Source organism: Rissa tridactyla, chromosome 1, assembly GCF_028500815.1.
Source record: "Rissa tridactyla isolate bRisTri1 chromosome 1, bRisTri1.patW.cur.20221130, whole genome shotgun sequence".
Lineage (NCBI taxonomy): Eukaryota > Metazoa > Chordata > Aves > Charadriiformes > Laridae > Rissa > Rissa tridactyla.
This window is the reverse complement of record NC_071466.1, coordinates 194,789,728-194,807,635: the sequence shown is the minus strand read 5'-3', so window position 1 is coordinate 194,807,635 and position 17,908 is coordinate 194,789,728. Positions and strand designations below refer to the sequence as shown.

The following is a 17,908-nucleotide window of genomic DNA, read 5'->3' as shown; positions in this document are numbered from 1 at the left end:
GGAATGTGTAATTGTAAACGAATACATTGGTATGGCATGTTGGTAGGCATGCTCAAAACTTTCTGGAAGAAAAATGCCAAGGTGAAAAATTTATTAGAATGACAGAATGGATCTGTAAAGGACTGCTGTGGTATCTTAAAGGAATTTTGGATTCAAGGAGACAAAGATAAGTATTCTGGGAATTCTAGAGTCCTATTATAAGAACAGTCTTCGAAGACTGAGGGCCAACATAGTATCCGAGCGATATGAGCTTAACCTGAAGATTGAAGTGACCCGCATATCTGTGAATTGGTGAATTGCCTGGTAAGCTCCACTAATTATGTTAACCGGAAATGTTTGTAGATGGAGTGCAAACTGTTTGAACACAACATATTAAAAGCTCAAATTTTATGTCAAAAAGCATTTTTGAAAGACTGCTTCTTTCCTCTCACCCTCCTCCCCACATGGAAACATCCCAAACTGTGTCATAACTAAATAGCAGAGTGAAAGAGGGAAGCTATGAAAGGTAATAAAGCCATGCTTCAAAAATCAAAGTCCTGTATGCACACAGAAAATTAAAAAGAATATAAATTCTTGCAATTTTAGTGCAAATTCATATGGCAGACTTAAAAAGATTCAGAGTAATAATGTGCAAATGACATAAAAACTATTAATAAAAACACATTAGGCAGGAATTCTTCCAGAGAGCATTGGATCTAATAAAAAAGAGGAACTGTGAAAAACGAGAGACAGCACAAAGCCAAATGAGTTTGTGTGTTGATCATCTCTGTGGTGGAACACAGAGAAGGTCTCGCTTCAAAGATTTTTTCAGTAATGATTGAGCCTCAAAAACTTTTGCGGGTTACTGTAGTAGAAGAGATTTCTGAATACATCAATAAAATGAATAGTATCACATCACCAAGGTCAGATAATTTTCACCTAAGTTTTAACTAGAATAAGACAAGATACTGCCAAACTATCAATTGCCATGATTTCTAATGTACAACTTAAATTATAATTTATATTTTATATATATATGTAAAAATTATAAATTCGTTCAACCTTAATCCCAGAGGAGCAGGAAATGTCAAGTGTGACATGGGGTTTGAAAAGAGGCTCCATGTCTCTGGAGGAATGCAACCAGGAAACTTAACTTCTGGGCTGAAGAAATTGCTTGAAACTAAAGTAGTAAATATGTGGATATATGAAGAAAATATAATATGGAGTAGGTATTCTCTGAGAGGCATAAAATATGTTAGTAAAAGTGATCCTGTTGCTGCACTAAAAATGATAAAGAAGTGAAATTATTTTGGTGCAGAAATAAAGAATTTAAAGGTAGGAAGCAAAGGATAAAACTAAAGAACTGATGTTTACAGTGGGGAGTAATTTACCAGTGGGATTCTGTGGGGACTGATGTTGATGCCTGTGTTGTTTGACAGAGTCGTTGTTAGTATGGGAAGGGGTGGAAATCCGAAGGTGCCAAAGTTTGCTGATGCACTGACAAGGAGAAACCCCTCAGAGCACTGTGTTACTGGGTGGTAAAATGACAGATGAAACCCAGTGTGAGGGAAGGTAACACACATAAGGAAAACCTTCAATATGCGTATTACACTGTGGTGAGTGGCTGCTGTTCCTCAGAAGAGGGATTACAGTGCGAGAGTGTGGGTAGATCCCTTGGGACATCCCAGCAGTCCGCAGTGGGATGAAGAGCAAGCAGAGTGTTACCAATCCTTTGGAAAGGAAGGGGGCGAAGCAGCAAGGACCAATTAGTTCACTAAACCTTTGGTGAGTGCAAGTCTGCCAGAGGAATAGAGTGTGTGATTCTGGCCACCCCATCTTTAAAGGGATACAGTAGAGCTACAAGATTAAAATATTTTAGCTGGGAAAAGTGGTAATTCAAGAAGGAAATATTGAATAAGCCCACCAATGACATGGATGGGCTAAACAGGAAATAATTACTCACTTTCTCTGGCCAATATTCACGATTATCACTGCTCATAGAACATAATGCAGGAATTCAGGAGCACCAAAGAAACAAAAGAAACTATTTTTGGGTGACAAAAGTACATAGATTTCAGTGATTTTGTGAACTAATGGAAGAAAGATAGGAAGAATGGATGGATGGATGGATGGATGGATGGATGGATGGAAGGAAGATCCTATTACATGTGTTCATTTGAATGTAACCTCCAGCTCTGAAGGTTTCTAACCCAATGTTTATAGAAATCAAGGAGGGTACCCTGGGACAAGTATTGTTTGTGTTTACCCTTTTCTTATTTTTAGCTGCCAGTTACTATCAGTAGCACTGGCAGTCAGGTAGGTGGACCTTTGGTCTGACACAGTTCAGCCGGTCTCGTGTCTTGGCAGTGGGAGGCTGGGATATTGACATAGCATTTCTCCGGGACAGGAATGTGAAAGGTAATACGTAACTTATTTAACTAAAGGCCATGAGCCAGAAAAGGCAGCCTACAAACTATACAAAGCTCCACTAAAGGAAGCTCACGGACTTTCCCGCTTGTGCTCATCGTTGTAGAATTGCCACTTTCGAAAATGAAAATAATTGCTGCATCAAAAAAATGCCTGCTGCATGTAAATCATTGTTCTGATGGCAACCAGGAAATCCATAACAAGAAATGATGGTATCATCTGGAAATCTGGTAGGCAGCACCCCGAGCTTGGTGCAGTTTCCCCTACTTCCGGTGCAGTGAAACGGGTTCGATTCTCAAATTCCTTGCGATTGAGGATCTGCAAGTTGCCTCTGGGAACTCTGAATCCTTTCCCCATTCATTGCTACTGGTGAGCACAGACTTGTGTCTTCAGCACCTTCTCCAGACACCAAAGCCCATGGGCATGACCTTTTTCAGAGGCAGAAATACATTCCCATTTTTGAGAAGCAAAGGGTCAGAAATGGAAGATGATCCCATCTGCCCGTAGGATCACAGTGTATGGTGGAGTCTCCATCTCTGGAGACATTCAAAACCCGCCTGGACGCGTTCCTGTGCAACCTGCTGTAGGTGACCCTGCTCTGGCAGGGGGGTTGGACTAGATGATCTCCAGAGGTCCCTTCCAACCCCTACCATTCTGTGATTCTGTGTGATTCTGTGTCTCCTCCCAACATGTTCCTAGGGCTGAAGAGCCAGGAGCTCGGAGCTGTGTGGCTAGGGTCACTCCTGCATGTGGTCAGAGCAGCCTTGCCCCAGACATCTACCTGAAGTGCTCCCTGTCTTCCTTCCCTTTGTAGGAAATTAAATGAATGGGGCTGGTAAAAGAACCAACTGGTGCAACCACTGGGGTACCCCGTGCACTGGCAAAAGCATTTGTATCCTGCACCATTTGATTTCTATTGCAGCCTCTGGTGCCTGTGCTAAAGGAATAGCTGTTAGAGGAACAAATACACACTTTGCCAACACACAAAAAAAAATCGCCAATAATTGTTAAAATGCAGACCCCTGATCCTGGGAAGTGTGTGTGATCTGATGGCAGAATAACAAACCCCGAAGTTTTAGTCCATCCAATCTGTAACACAGTTAAGACTAGTTAGAAGAAACCTGGATTATTTAGTTTTAGTTGGAGCTGGCATATCATATCCTATCTTTCTTTTCACTTTAGAAAAGAATTCATTCACTTCACATAGTGCCACAGAATGTTTCAATTTTAGAAATTCAACATTTTGTGGTAGGAAGACATCTTGTTGCCCAGTTCTAGATCTGCTATGTTTATGCATGTAGTGGTTGTGTTTTTCTCTGCTTTCTAACTCTTGCCCTGCCTGCGATCCCCTGAAGTATTAGACTCTTTTGAAAGCCATCAGCTAATGATTTTCTGTCATTTGAAACAGAACAGAGAGGCCATCATTATTCATACATAGCCATTGTGCCTATGCAGCCATTAAGCTCCTAAGTACGACATACATGCCTCTAAAAATAGGATAGAGGATGATAATTTTTTTGTGCAATTTTCAAGCATATTTATGACTTTAACAGAGAAATATATCCTTGCTTTAGTGATGGATAGTTCTGCTGAAATGTTCTCTCTAAAAGTTACTTTCATTAAATCCTACGGGCTTTTCCATAAAAATATGTGAACCTGGAATTGGATGCAAGCCTCTATTCACAAAGTTTGCACGTTAGAGTTTTAGCAGACAAAGCTAAGAACTAGGCCAGAGTGTTAATATAATGTTGACAGACTGTTACGGCAGTGTTTGTGTATTGAAATACAGATCTTATTTCTTTCTGAGAACCGTATTACCCCATCCCTTGTAGCTGACAACTTGAAATCGAATCAGATTTCAGTCACCTAATATATGGTATCTTTCTTTTTAGAAAGTTGTCTAATTAGAATATTAACTGATTACAGAAACTCGTGGTGCTAGTATCTTTTGGGGAAATAGCCCTGTACGTTCAGACCCCTGTGCAGTCACCTGTGTTACCACTAGCCCAACTACAGCAGAACCAGAGGCCACGGTGGGAGGGCTCTGGGACTTCCCAGTGGAGCCCTGGACTGTTGGCGGGGGATGCTGTAAGAGAAGAGGCAGATTTGCCCAGCATGAAGTTGGCCAGTCTTTGTTTCTTCTGGGATCCAACCTAGTATCGTAGCACTGTATTGATCCATGTGGGCTTATCACCTCACTCCAACCTCGCATGGGAATCTCTGTTATTGTTGTATGACATATGTCCTTAGTGTCACTCGTAAAAAAAAAAAAAAAAAAGGCAAGAAACTCATCCTTTTCCTGCCAAAATGCCACAGGCCTCTTATTTAATTTGTTAGTGGAAGCATTGCTGTAAAAGCCATACACAAAGTGGTGCCTGACATCGAATTTTATATTACATGGCATATTTTGTTCTTGTTCTGTCCTTTTCATTTTACTAAAACTTCAGTGTTTACAATTTTATTGAAACATTGAAGCTGTTCTTCTCTGATGGGATTTCTGGTTTAGCTCAAATGATTGTGTGACTTCACAGACAGATATTTAATGAAGCATAAAAAGTATCATTCTACATTTTAGTGCACGACAGTATGAAAGTTAAACCCCGAGTATTCTAACAGCTAGATGGGCTTTCAGTCAAATCACTTCCAAAATCCTGGAGCGGAATAAGGAGGGTTTCTTGCCTTATGTTAAGCAGAACTATTGCAGGGTGAATGTTGGATCCCACTTTGCCTCCTCACTGTCGAAAACCCCTTCCTCCTCCGCTATACATGATTCCCTTATGACCCTAACAATATTCTTTGCTACTGCTCCACAGTTTTTCTCAGTATTTGAACTGCCAGCAGGAGCAACTGATTGTGGTTGAACCAAATCCCCAGCCAGCCTTGCCATTACCTGGCAGTGAAGCTTGGCTATGGTGTAGGAACAGCAGCAGGCATCAAGCTGCTAAAGCAATCCCACAGGAGTGATGGAAGGAAGTTGGTCTTTGTTTTCTAATACCCCTAACGCTATAAAGTTCAGTTTTCCGAAGTTTAATATCAAAGCATCGTAACTACCAGCCAGCAGGTTGGCAGTTACACGTAACTGCTGGCAAAGGTTGCATGCCTTGGTCTCATTTTGTTTCAGCTGATGGGCTAGAGACTGGAAGGAGATGAAGGAAATTATGAAATTGAGGTTGATGACATTGACTGAGATGTGGTAACTGGAAGGGTTAACTAGGCTCTGGTGGAAATAGGTCTAATTTGAGACAAACTTGGAAGAGGAAAAAGAGTTTATTAAGAGAAAAGAAAGCACGGTAATCTCCTTCAAAAAAGCATGGATGTTATTTCTAAGATTAACTTTGTCTAGACTTTCTGATGTGGGTTTCATTTATACATATATACCTTCTAGCTTACATGCACTACTGTCAGAAAAAAATAAGTGGATACTGACAGCAAGAAAGCAGAGTAGAAGGTAAGCAGCTTTTTATTGATTTTCTGTGAAAAAAAAATGCTTATTTTAACTTCCCTGTCAAAGGGATCCAGTTTGCTAGAATTATTGGCCTTCCATTTTGATTCAGCAAAACTAGGAAGACAGAGCCAAACTCCCCTCACAAGTTCCTGCAATGCAAGTTCTGGCTTTCTCTGTTGTCTCCAAAAGAGTTGTCACACACTGATGGAGATGCCGAAAGCAAAGAATGGTGTTGTCACATTGAGCACAGTATTTTTACAGAAAGAATCTGACCATCTGAGAAACATACTGGTATTTAGACTGTAATTTATTACAGACAGACCTGAGGAATTGTAACAATGGCATGTAACTTTTTAAAGATAAAATTTAATTTCCCTGAATTCTCAATAAAAATTCGAAATGTAACTTGTAATGCTATCATCCTGTCCACACCTCTTTCTTCAAGTTAGGATAAAAAGGGAGACGGGCTCCCTGATTTTGCAGATTAGTCCTCCACAGTGCTGCAAGATCAAAATATTCAGTGGAGGGAGGGAGACTTTTATGGATCTTTGGATTTTTAATTTCCCCGTGACTAGCCTACATCTGGGACAAACAGTGCTGGCAGCTCTCCCGGCACTGTGAGGAACATATTTTGGGCTCTGTCTGCATTTTTCAACTAGGTAACCCACCAGACCCATGTCTAACCTCAGTCCAACCCTCACTACGTAGCCATTCCCTCTTATTGCAGCAGGGGCTCCTCATCCTTTTTCACACCTCCCATGGCAACTTGGATTCCACATATGGACAGAAGAAGGCAGGCAAAACAACCAGTTGGAGTGGGTATTCCCCTTAGCAGTCTAAAAATGATGTAAAATCTGTGGCTTCTTTTATCTTTATGGCAGAATTGCCTGAAAGAGGTCCCAAAATCTAGTGTTAAACCTGGGGAGATTGGCATCAGTGGATACTCCTTCAATGATACATCTGGTAGATTCCTTTCAGGATTAATTCTGGTTTACAGTGCAAGCTGTTAATACATTTATTTTTTTTCTTTCGTGTATTAGATTGAAAAATCTGGTTAGCTAAAAGGATGTAAATGCATTTTAACAGTCTGTTAGATTGTTTGCATTGGAATAATTGTATTTAGGTTATTTGTCCTAAGTGAAATTTAAGGTGGAGAATTAAGTGTAGCATCTCCTTCCACTGCTACTCCAGTTTATACATATTTTCTTTTACTTTCTAAAAATTAGATCTTTTTATAGGCCAATTCCCGCTCTTTCTGAAGTTAGCTGAAAAAGTTTGGTATAAAGAATCTGTTAAAAGTCGGAGCGAGAAAATAACAGGAAGTATCACCATTTTCTTCAGAAAACTGAGACCGCTGTGGCGATTATGGATGCGCTTGTATGTCCCATACACGCAAAAATTCCTAGCCGCATTTTAAGAGCTTTCAAGCAGAATGATTATCACAAGTGCGGCGTCACAGCGCCTTCCTCTGCTCTGGGTTCTGTCGCTTGCACGGTCCCTGCTGACTCCCTCCTCTCGGTCCCTGCTGACTCCCTCCTCTCTGCACCGCACTCAGTCGCACAGAGCTCTCACATTGTCTGGAGATGACAGTCGAGAGGTCTCTTATACAGCCCGGTGCTGCAAAAGGACAGGCCTGTGAAGAAACACATCTAGTCATAAACATACGAGCTGACACTGCAGTTTGTGTTTACACAGGCCACTGAAATGAGCACTGTAATAAATATTGCAGTTTTATTGCCCCTTCTAACAGAAGATCTTCAAGTGCTCGGTCATGACTTGGGTGCTTTCCGCAAGTCATAACAGTACTATCAATTATAAAAGAGAACATTATCTCTTACAGTGAGATCATTATCTCTTACAGTGAGACGTGTATTTTGACTTTAGCATTCGTGTCCCAGCCTTGCTTTTGTGAAAAACCCCAGGAGAAGCAGAACCCCAGGTAGGACCTGAATGTCACAGTCCCTGAGCCATTTGACTTGCTGGTAGAAGTACGCACGGTTGGACAGGGGAGCCATCAGACGATGATGTGAGCCCATAAGCTCGGTCATGTATCCCGCAGGGCACTAAAATGACAGTAATCATTGTTAATAAATGATTGCTATTGCTATAATGTACCTCATTTCTGTGCATTCTTTTTCCCCTGCTTTATCAGAATATTAATAAAGAAGGGAAAAAGAGGCGAAGGATTCCTCTGGGCAAAATGCCATGCCACTGACACTTATTCTGATGTCTTGGTTAGGCTCAGAGTTGCTTCACAAACATGTGAAATAGCATAGAATTCACTTCAGTGTGATAGCAAGCAGTGGCCTAATGATTCCCTACCAGCTGCTGAACTGGAAGTGAAAAGGAGAAAGTACAGCATTAAGAAGGAGACCATTTTCTGGAAGTTTAATTTCAATTTTTTGTGAGGAGTCCATTCCAGTTTCAGCAATCCAAACTTAATCCTGCTTTGAAAACATTTTTCTTTGTGTGTGCTTTTAAGTGTGACCACTTTAAGCTCCTTCTCTCGATCCTCTTGTAAATGCCCTCAGATCTGCATTCTCTGTCTGGATCTGCCTGTAGATCCACGTAGTCAGCAGGGAAAAGAACGGGATTTCTGAGAAATTCTCTGCTTCTGAGTATATTTCTACTCTTTCTGTATCTCTGTATGTCTGAATGCACATACGTATGTGGGCAATACAGGTATCCAAGTCCATACTTATGCCAAGTATTGTCATAGTTCAATTATGTATGGATTTTGATTTAGATTATCTTTACTTTAAAGCGAGTTTCTCTCTTTGCTTATAACTTACAACAAATCTTCTATTTTGTGTTTCACTGAAGAGAAGCACATTGCATACCTGCTTGCTTTTTCCGCACAGTCTGCTGATTCTTCTCAGTTTAAAGTTTCTACCTAGAAAAAAATTCATTAACGTTGACAGGAAATATGACTGAGTAGAAAATGTAAGGGCTTGGCTCTCGCAGTCGAAGGGGCTTACTGCAGCTTATGCATGTATACAAAAATTGATTTTTCTAAATGAGGTTTCTAAATTTTCCTGAATCTACACAATGCACACTTTTACCTGCTTTGTTTCCCTTGAAAGCTGTATTGTAGCTTTACCTCATGCTGTTTGCACTGAAGAGAATTAATGTGGAAGGAAAGAACAACTTCAGAAATGGTAGTCTGGTTCTGATAACACCCGCAAGTGCAATTACTTGGGATTTGTGCAGTCTTTAGATATGTATGCTTTACTGTATTATATGCAAATTGTAAAATTTCAGGTGATTTAATATGAACAGAATTTTCAAATTTGAAAAACTACCTTGAAGTAGTGATAACCTACCACCTTGAATGAGATAGGTAAATGGGCAAGAAAGGTGTATTCAAATGAGCTTCTGGTAATTCATGATAAGCTAAACATCTCCACTAGGAATGTTTGGTGGATTCTGAGTATAACTAGGTCACCCTACAAACATTCCTGGTGGAAAATGCAGTTTAAACATCCTCTGGGTTCACTTGCAGCAGAGCAGAAATTTTGCTTCTGTCAGTTTTCATGATAAAGAATGAAAGTCAAAATTAGTTGCAGGGGGGGAAGATCCTTTGCAGCAGAGCACAAAAGACCATAGTTGCCGCATCAAAGCCTGCATTTGAATTTGAACTTACTCGAGATTTTGTGCTGTTCCAAACCAGTGAGTTTTTTCAGTACTGTGCTGTCGTGGTTTAACTCCATCCAGCAGCTAAGCACCACGCAGCCACTCACTCACTCCCTGCGGCGGGATGGCGGAGAGAATTGGAAAAGTGAAAGTGAGAAAACTCGTGGGTTGAGATAAAGACAGTTTAATAGGTAAAGCAAAAGCCACACACGCAAACAAAGCAAAACAAGGATTTAATTCACTGCTTCCCATCAGCAGGCAGGTGTTCAGCCATCTCCAGGAAAGGAGAGCTCCATCACGTGTCCAGTAAGACAGGAATGGTGGGTTCAAGTCCCATCTGGGGTGCAAAACAAATGCCATAACCCCGAACATCCACCCCTTCCTTCTGTTTCCCCCAGCTTTATATGCCGACCGTGACGTCACACGGCATGGAACATCCCTTTGGCCAGATGAGGTCAGCTGTCCCAGCTCCCAACTTTTTGTGCACTCCCAGCCTACTCGCTGGTGGGACAGTTTGAGAAGCAGAAAAGGCCTTGATTCTATGTAAGCACTGCTCAGCAATAATGAAAACACCTCTGTATTATCAGCACTGTTTTCAGCAAAATCCAAAACATAGCCACATAGTAGCTACTGTGAAGAAAATTAACTCTGTCCCAGACAAAACCAGCACATATCCCTAATTTCATATGTTTGTAGGTGATGGACAGACAGTATCTCATGGTTCATATTTTGTACTGATAACTTAATTCAAACAATAGAACTTGGAAAAAGTAGTAGGTAAAATATGTGTTCTTCACGTAGTAGGCAGGAAAATACATGCTAACATGACTGGGCTTCTGTATCTTTTGAAAACTGGGAATCTAAGCTTTGACCATTGTGATGAAGAAGCCTTCCTTATTTTGCATCCTACTAAGGTCATGCTGAGGTCTAGATCTGTAGATGATTTAGGATAGAATCACACAGAATCATAGAATAATTGAGGTTGGAAGTGACCTCTGGAGGTCATCTAGTCCGACCTTCCTGCTTAAGGAGGGCCACTTAGAGCCAGTTGCCCAGTACCAAGTCCAGCTGGATTTTGGACATGTCCGAGGATGGAGACTCCGCAACTTCTTTGGGCAACCTGTGCCAGTGCTCAGTCACCTCACAGTAAAAAAAGTGTTTCTTCAGATGGAATCTCCTGTGTTTCAGTTTGTGTCCATTGCCTCTGGTCCTGTCACTGGGCACCACTGAAAAGAGTCTGGCTCCATCTTCTTTGCAATCTCCCTTCTGGTAATTACACACATTCTTGAGATCCCCCTCTTGAGCCTTCTCTTTTCCAGGCTAAGCAGTCCCAGCTCTCTCAGCTTTTCCACATAGGAGAGATGCTCCAGACCCTTCCTTATCCTTGTGGCCCTTCGTTGGACTCTCTCCAGTATGTCCATGTCTCTCTTGTACTGAGGAGCCCACCACTGGGCCCAGCACTCCAGGTGTGGCCTCACCAGTGCTGAGTAGAGGGGAAGGATCACCCACCTTTGACCTACTGGCAATACTTTGTCTAGTGCAGCTCAGGATACCATTAGCCCCTTTGTCACATTGCTGGCTCATGTTCAGTTTAGCGTGCACCAGGATCTCCAGGTCCTTTTCTTCAAAGCTGCTTTCCAGCAGTTGGCCCCCAGTGTGTACTGGTGCCTGGGGTTGTTCCTGCTCAGGTGCAAGACTTTGCACTTCCCCTTGTTGAACCTCATGAGGTCCCTGTCAGCCCATTTCTTCAGCCTGTGGAGGTCCCTCTGGATGGCAGCACAACCCTCTGGTGTATCAGAGGATGAATCCAAGAGGAATAAATACAGAGGGAGAGAGCTTAAAGTTTATATGGAATGCAAGGTTCACCAAATCTAGGGTGAAATTCACCAAAATTGAAATTATATTTTAAGGTAGCCTAGAGGGGAAGCAAAATTCAAACCCCATAAAATATTAGAAATGATAAAACTATAAACAGTTCAAGCTCTCAAAAATAGAGATAATTGGTAACTCTTTGCTTAATGTTCTAGGTTTTAACAGCTCAAAGCACTGTTTTGCTGTAGTCTTGCACTGACAGATGAATGAAATAAGTGTAATCAAATACATTCTTTCTGCTTGCTACATGTGTGATTTTATAAGCTTTACACTGCAAAGAACATCTTTGTGGTTATACCAAATTCTAGTGCTTGCTTTTCGAATTTTTGGCCTTTATCAGTGAGATACAAACAGCCATTGCCTGCATCACAGATTGTGGTACAGTATCTTTCAGAAAAACAGACGTATTAGCAGGGGGGGTGGTGCTGTCCATAGCAAGGCCATGATGCTACACCAGTTAGAAAACATGGAGGAAAACGGACCTGTTTGTGTGGGAAGGAAACTGAAATGGTTATTTCAGATAAAGGATTTGAAATGTGCTGCCGCTTGTCTGGGATGTGAATGCTGAGTGGCTTCAGATGTGCCACAGCCAAACCCCAGCAAGCAGCATGATCTGCCATTCTGGTGGGGGTAGCCCCCGCTGCACTCAGCACACAGCAGCCTCCTGGTGTCATTTTTGAAGCGCTATCTTGCAAAAAAAAAGATTGTAAAGCGAATTAAGAAAATGCAAGCGTACAACTTGGTATCCTGTCAAAAGAATTACTGATGGTACAGTATGGTAGATGCAGTTCAAGCTACCCAAACCAAAACCTGGTTGAGACAGCAGGTATTTATCTTTGGGGTGCCATGGTAGCAGCTGCAGTGCCTGCTGTCCCTTCATTGGATGTTACACCTCAAGCCATTGTAAGCGACCCAAAAGGATTCTTTGGCTTCCCATTTCAAAATGCATTTTGAACTTTTGTCTATACCTGCATGCCATAAATATTTTCAGTCTCTTTTCTGCATTTGTGAAGTTTGATCCTATTAAGAAGTATCTGGAAGCTAAGGTTTCTATGTAGTTTTGTGATTCCAACAACTGGTTTGATCATGTTATGACTAAATCTGGAAAAATTACCAATTGCCATCTATGTAGGGTATATACAGGGAATGCACTGTAATGTGCACAGTACAGCATGAAGGCAGGGACTAGGCTAAGAGACAACCTAAAAAGAGAAAGGGAGTGGACCCCTCTTCCTCCTAGTCTCCCTCCTTGAAAGTACAGAAAGACCTTCCCTTGCCCGAGCTGTTGCAATAAGAGCAACAGCTCCGCAGAGAGGACGTGGTCATAGGCCCGTACTGTTAGAAAGGAAAAGGAGCCACAAGCACCACCAGAACAGTTTTCTTATTCTTGATGTGCACACCTAAACATAGCACTAAAAAAGTCAAGAAGTACAAGACTGAAAAAGAAGGCAGAACCATCTGTTGAACTGATATCCAAAATTCCCACGTTGAAACTAGTGTGAAATGTAGCCTGTTTCTGTGGTTCATTACCATTCATCATTTCAGCCAATGAAAATTTTATTTTCCCAGTATTTTGTATTTTTCTGATATGTGTTTGCTACCATTCGATTTATATTTGTTTGTAATTTCAAACATATAAATGGGCCCCGAATCTTTTTTCTTGTCTCTAGCCATTCTATTTTGGAACAGCCAACAAAAGCCCAGAGACAGCAACAAAACAAATGAATGATTTTGGACGTAAGGTCTGTTTGCTTTGAAAAAGATCGGTATGTTGGTGCATCAAAATGTTGCCAGGTCAGCTGTCTTTCTCCTTTCCAAGAGAGATGATTCTGAATTAGGAGGCTTGCGGAACAGACCAAAGGGAAGAATTTTGTCCAGGCTACTTCTATTACAGGTTCAGTTAGTAATTACAGAGTTCAATTCTGGTCTAGGACAATGTAAGTGGCACCCTTTCTTTTCTGTATCTCATTTAATCAGGTCTTGTGATTGTTCACTGTATATCTGAGATCAAAAATGTCATTGATAAATCTGGAGGAATAAGGCAGTGACTCACACATCCCATGGTTCAGATTAGGTAAGGGCGAAGCGGGCATTAATTAACAGGATAAAATATGGTTTAGTGATTGACAAACATGCCACCATAGTTTGTTCCTAAGTAATCTAATTTGATTTACAAGAATTCAGTGTAAATATAATCCTTTTCTCAAGGAAGTGTCTTGTCATTTATAGTTTAGCATGAAATATAGGGCATGGGGAGAAAGATTTTAATTCAGTAAGCTCATGTTTGTGCAGCAACAAAAGGAAAAGAAAATGTGCCAGAAACGAAGAGGCGGGGATGTACGGGGGGAGCTCTCTGCGTCCCACTGCAGGTCAGCTGGAAGGAGCGACTGCTGTTTTCAGGTCCCCGGTGGGTCCCAGACTGGGGTGTCCTCTTTCCATCCTTGAGACTAAATTTTCTTGAATCTCTGTGTTACTCACAGGTAACTCAGAGAAATGCATCTCCAGGCTGAAAGGATGAATATAGAATCATAGAATGTGTTGGGTTGGAAAGGACCTTTAAAGATCATCTAGTCCAACTCCCCTGCAGTAAGCAGGGACATCTTCAACTAGATCACGTTGCTCAGAGCCTTGTCAAGCCTGGCCTTGAATGTCTCCAGGGATGGGGCCTCCACCACCTCTCTGGGCAACCTGTTCCAGTGCCTCACCACCCTCATTGTAAAGAGCTTCTTCCTAATGTCTGATCTAAACCTACCCTGCTCTAGTTTAAAGCCATTGCCCCTCGTCCTATCACTACATGCCCTTGCAAACAGTCCCTCTCCAGCTTTCTTATAGACCTGGTGCCTGGTGCAGCCATCCTGCTGCCTATAGCTGCCTATAGCATGACTGCCTGTATTTTCAGCCACAAATATTGTTACTGAAATCGGGAATGAACTTCTTAACACCAACGTAGTCTTAAGAAGTAGGAATTCTTTTATTCAGCACCGGGGACATGGGGGATCTCTCCACCTAACGCGTCCACTGAATGCAAGATTCACAGAGACTTATATCCATACAGAATACGCATGGTCATTACATTTCCCAGCACTCACTGCCATATTCATTACATTTCCAGAACTCATTTCCATATTCTTTACATTTCCAGGACTCGTTTCCATATTCTCATCACCTTGGCACATGCGCATTAAGTCTGTTAGGGTCTTCATGGTAGGTTTTGGGTGGTTCGTAGTGGTGTACAGTGGCTGGTTTGAGCTGATAATAGAGGGATCTCTTTGTGTGGATTAGGGAAGATAAATGCAGAAGCTGTTGCAACTCCCCCATTTATTTTGCAAGCTTCTTATCGGTTCCTCCAGCCTCTTCGAGGATGTGGTATTCTTCTCTGTTTGTTCTTCACAAGGAGTTCCATTTACCAATTTACCAGACTCTCAGTCCCTCATTGTAACAGTATGACCAAAACAAAGCCCACTTTTATAAATGTTTTTGGCAAGCTGTGTTGCCTCCCTTCTTCAGCATGGGTAAACTTTTTCAAACAAGTTTAATCACGGGAAACTAGTCGATTTCTTAGTCCCTGACACCCCTTCTTCACAGGCAAATGCTCTTTCGGTTCATATGCTTTTTCAGAGACAAAAGGGAATCTTTATGTGAGAGCCTCTCGGCAAAGTACTGGCAGCAGAGCAAGAGAAATAAAGCTGTGCTGTAGTCTCATGATTATCTTCTAATAGCTTTCTTTTTATTTTAAGATACTTAAACCTAATCCCCCAAGTTAGCCCAATCACAGTCTCCAATGTAGCATTGTTTTCAGCTATTAGCAGGTGGTTTTTAAAGCCCTCTTTAGACGATATGCGGGGCCCACATAGTGAAGTCAATTGTTAGACAGGATATAATTTAGACTTCAGCTCTTCCTCTCAGTTTGAAATAAAATGATTACATTTCAGGAGAGCCTAAGGGAAGATTAAAAGTTTTATATCGAAAGTTGAATATTTTCTTTTGTTGTACACTCTTCTTTTAAAGAAAATGGTATTCATTTAAAATAATTCATGTTCTGATGTATTTGAAAAGGCACTACTCTGAATTAAAAAGAAATTCATAAAGTATGCATGTATGGGAGAGGAAGATCGCAATCTTCATTCGGGCGTTTAGTCAAAGTTTTTTAACTCAGTCCATTCTGCTTTGTTCGTAGAATGAGGTAGCTGCAAAGACCCGTAAATAACAGATGGCCCATAGCGTTTAGAGAGCAGCGGTTAAGGTGACAAAATCTTCTGGGGCTCCTCTCCACAGGCAGGTTATAAAGCGATATTATAGCCTTTGTTCCAGACTGGAAAATGGTCCTTGCTTGTCTTTAAACCTGTTAAAAGTGGTTCCAGGCAATAGCTCCACATAATTATAGTTCTGGTAACCCCTGTGATGCCTCTCATGTCTTGTATCCAAAAGTTATCCAAGGGCAGAGGCTGCTTGTAGAATACAAAGTTGTAAAATTGACATGGGTCTTAAAAATAGATGGAATAGCCCAGATGTGAACAGAGTAAGAAGTGAAGAGTAAGATATGAACAACAGGATTAAGTTCTTGTCTGATAAGATCAGCTAGCTTTTAACATTGATATCAACTGTTTTACCAAGGGTGCCCTGGGCGCATTTGTAAAAAGGCGTTACCTATTAAAGGGAATTCCTGGAAACCTCCTAAAAGAAAATGTGTCTATGCAGTGAAGTCTCTTGTGGGAGTTCACTATATCAGACAAATAAGCATAGATCTTCTTTTTCCAGAAGCCATCAGGAGAGTCTAAACATAACACTGCTGTAGTTAAGTAGCCTGCTTTCTATGTGTGTTAAAAGGAAGAGTGGAAAATCTGTTATTGTGACTAAGGGGGGTGGTCACTGAACTGGCAAGTTGAAGTTTTCTTGTGATTTTATCACAGAAAAAAAGTTAATTTCTTTCAGTATATTCTGTAAAAAGAAATAAATTCTTTTACTTGATAGCACTGGTGCTACTATCTTAAGGCAGCATTAACAACGTGGTTTTCCATTCATTTGCCCAATGTCAGTGATGCTTGTTTTCACCTGTGGACACCTGACCATTGGAACCTCGGTTAACCTTTGCCTCCACACTGCCAATTAAACAGACAGACAATAATAAATATTGAGGTTGCCTGAGGATTTAAGAAGGACGGATGCTCATAGTACAGAATGGTGAAGGTCTGTGTTCAACCGATATTATCTTTTGCAAAAGGGATGAGTTGTTACTATGCTGTTATTCCAGATTTCAAGAAGAACTGATGTAGTGTGGGAATTAAGGCGGCAATTAATGGCCACTGAGGAAGAAGACAATTTATCATATCCTCCTCTGAATGTGACCACCGGAAATGGAACATGCATCCTTTTTTATGCTAGTAATTTCAGCCTCAACGCCAACAGTTCAGTTCTTATAGATTTGACAAATGCAACATTTGTAACCCAAACTGTGGATACTTCTTCCTCTACGTGCTCAGACTTCAACAGAACGTGAGTAGCACAAGAAATTTCATATTATAGTACGTGTGATTCTGAAAGCTACTCAGAAATGGTACAATTTCAAGTTAATGCTGTTTTAATTTTCTTTTTCTAAAGCATCCAAAATAAAAAAATACTAAATTGGGTATTCTTAGAGGAAAGAGATTGAGTCAAGACCACAGAAATTGTTCAGATGCACGCTCTTCTTGTCAAAATTTGTTTCCTCTTACATTCCTTACTTCCTTGTTTGCTTATATTTGGTCCAAACAGGTTTCCCTGTGCCCGATCTTACAATCACAGACATCTCCACTGGCATTAATGAGATCATAATTTCATTGTAAAATTCCCTTGAAGGAAAGTATTGCCAGTTACTAGGTAGTAATTCAGCTGGAAATATATTAATGAAACATGATCTCTGCTTTCCTTTACTTTGAAGCACCTGCTCTTGGGTAAAAAAAATTATATAAATATTTTGTCATATTTTTCTGTGTACTGAACCTTTGCTATATGACTTTTGTAATTGCGTATTGATTTAGAATATTCCCTCCGATTGAAATGTCACACTGATCTAATTAAAGCTGACTACTCTAACATTAAAAATCTGTTTCTTATTCTTAGACTGTCATTAAAATACACAGAGCCAGTGAATAAAATCAGCAGCCTAGAGATAAGGTAAGTCATGGTTTATTTTTAAATATACCTTTGTGATTTACAAAGCCTGTTTGTAAATTAGGACTAAAAAAAGAGGAGGAGTTAAGTGAAAATGTTTTTGAAATTACGGGTTGATTTCTGTTCTGAGGAGTTACTATACAGGAGAATGATAATACAGCCTTTATATAGAGAATATATAAATATGCTCAGGTAGATTTCTGAGAAAATGGTATAGGCAAACAACTATACTGTAAGGTACTGGTATATGAAACATCCTGTTTTGCTAACAGGATCAGACTATAATTGCATCTCAGGGAAACCTAACTGTGATCAGTTTTAGGGGCTGAAGTCTACCTGCATGGCCAGGGTTGTATTTAGTCCTTGTGTGGGTTACCAGCGTAGTCTGTCAGAGCTAGCTTG

At 40.8% G+C, this 17,908-nt stretch overlaps 1 protein-coding gene across 1 annotated transcript in view; it reads left to right on the top strand.

Annotated features, from left to right (window-relative positions):
• The window catches only part of ATP6AP1 (ATPase H+ transporting accessory protein 1), a 57,727-nt gene that overhangs the window by 27,430 nt on the left and 12,389 nt on the right, over positions 1–17,908 (top strand). Inside the window, exons 7-8 of the mRNA XM_054204912.1 lie at positions 16,608–16,849; positions 17,456–17,509. Coding sequence (XP_054060887.1) covers positions 16,608–16,849; positions 17,456–17,509 — 296 coding nt within the window. The remainder of the gene's footprint in view (positions 1–16,607; positions 16,850–17,455; positions 17,510–17,908) is intronic.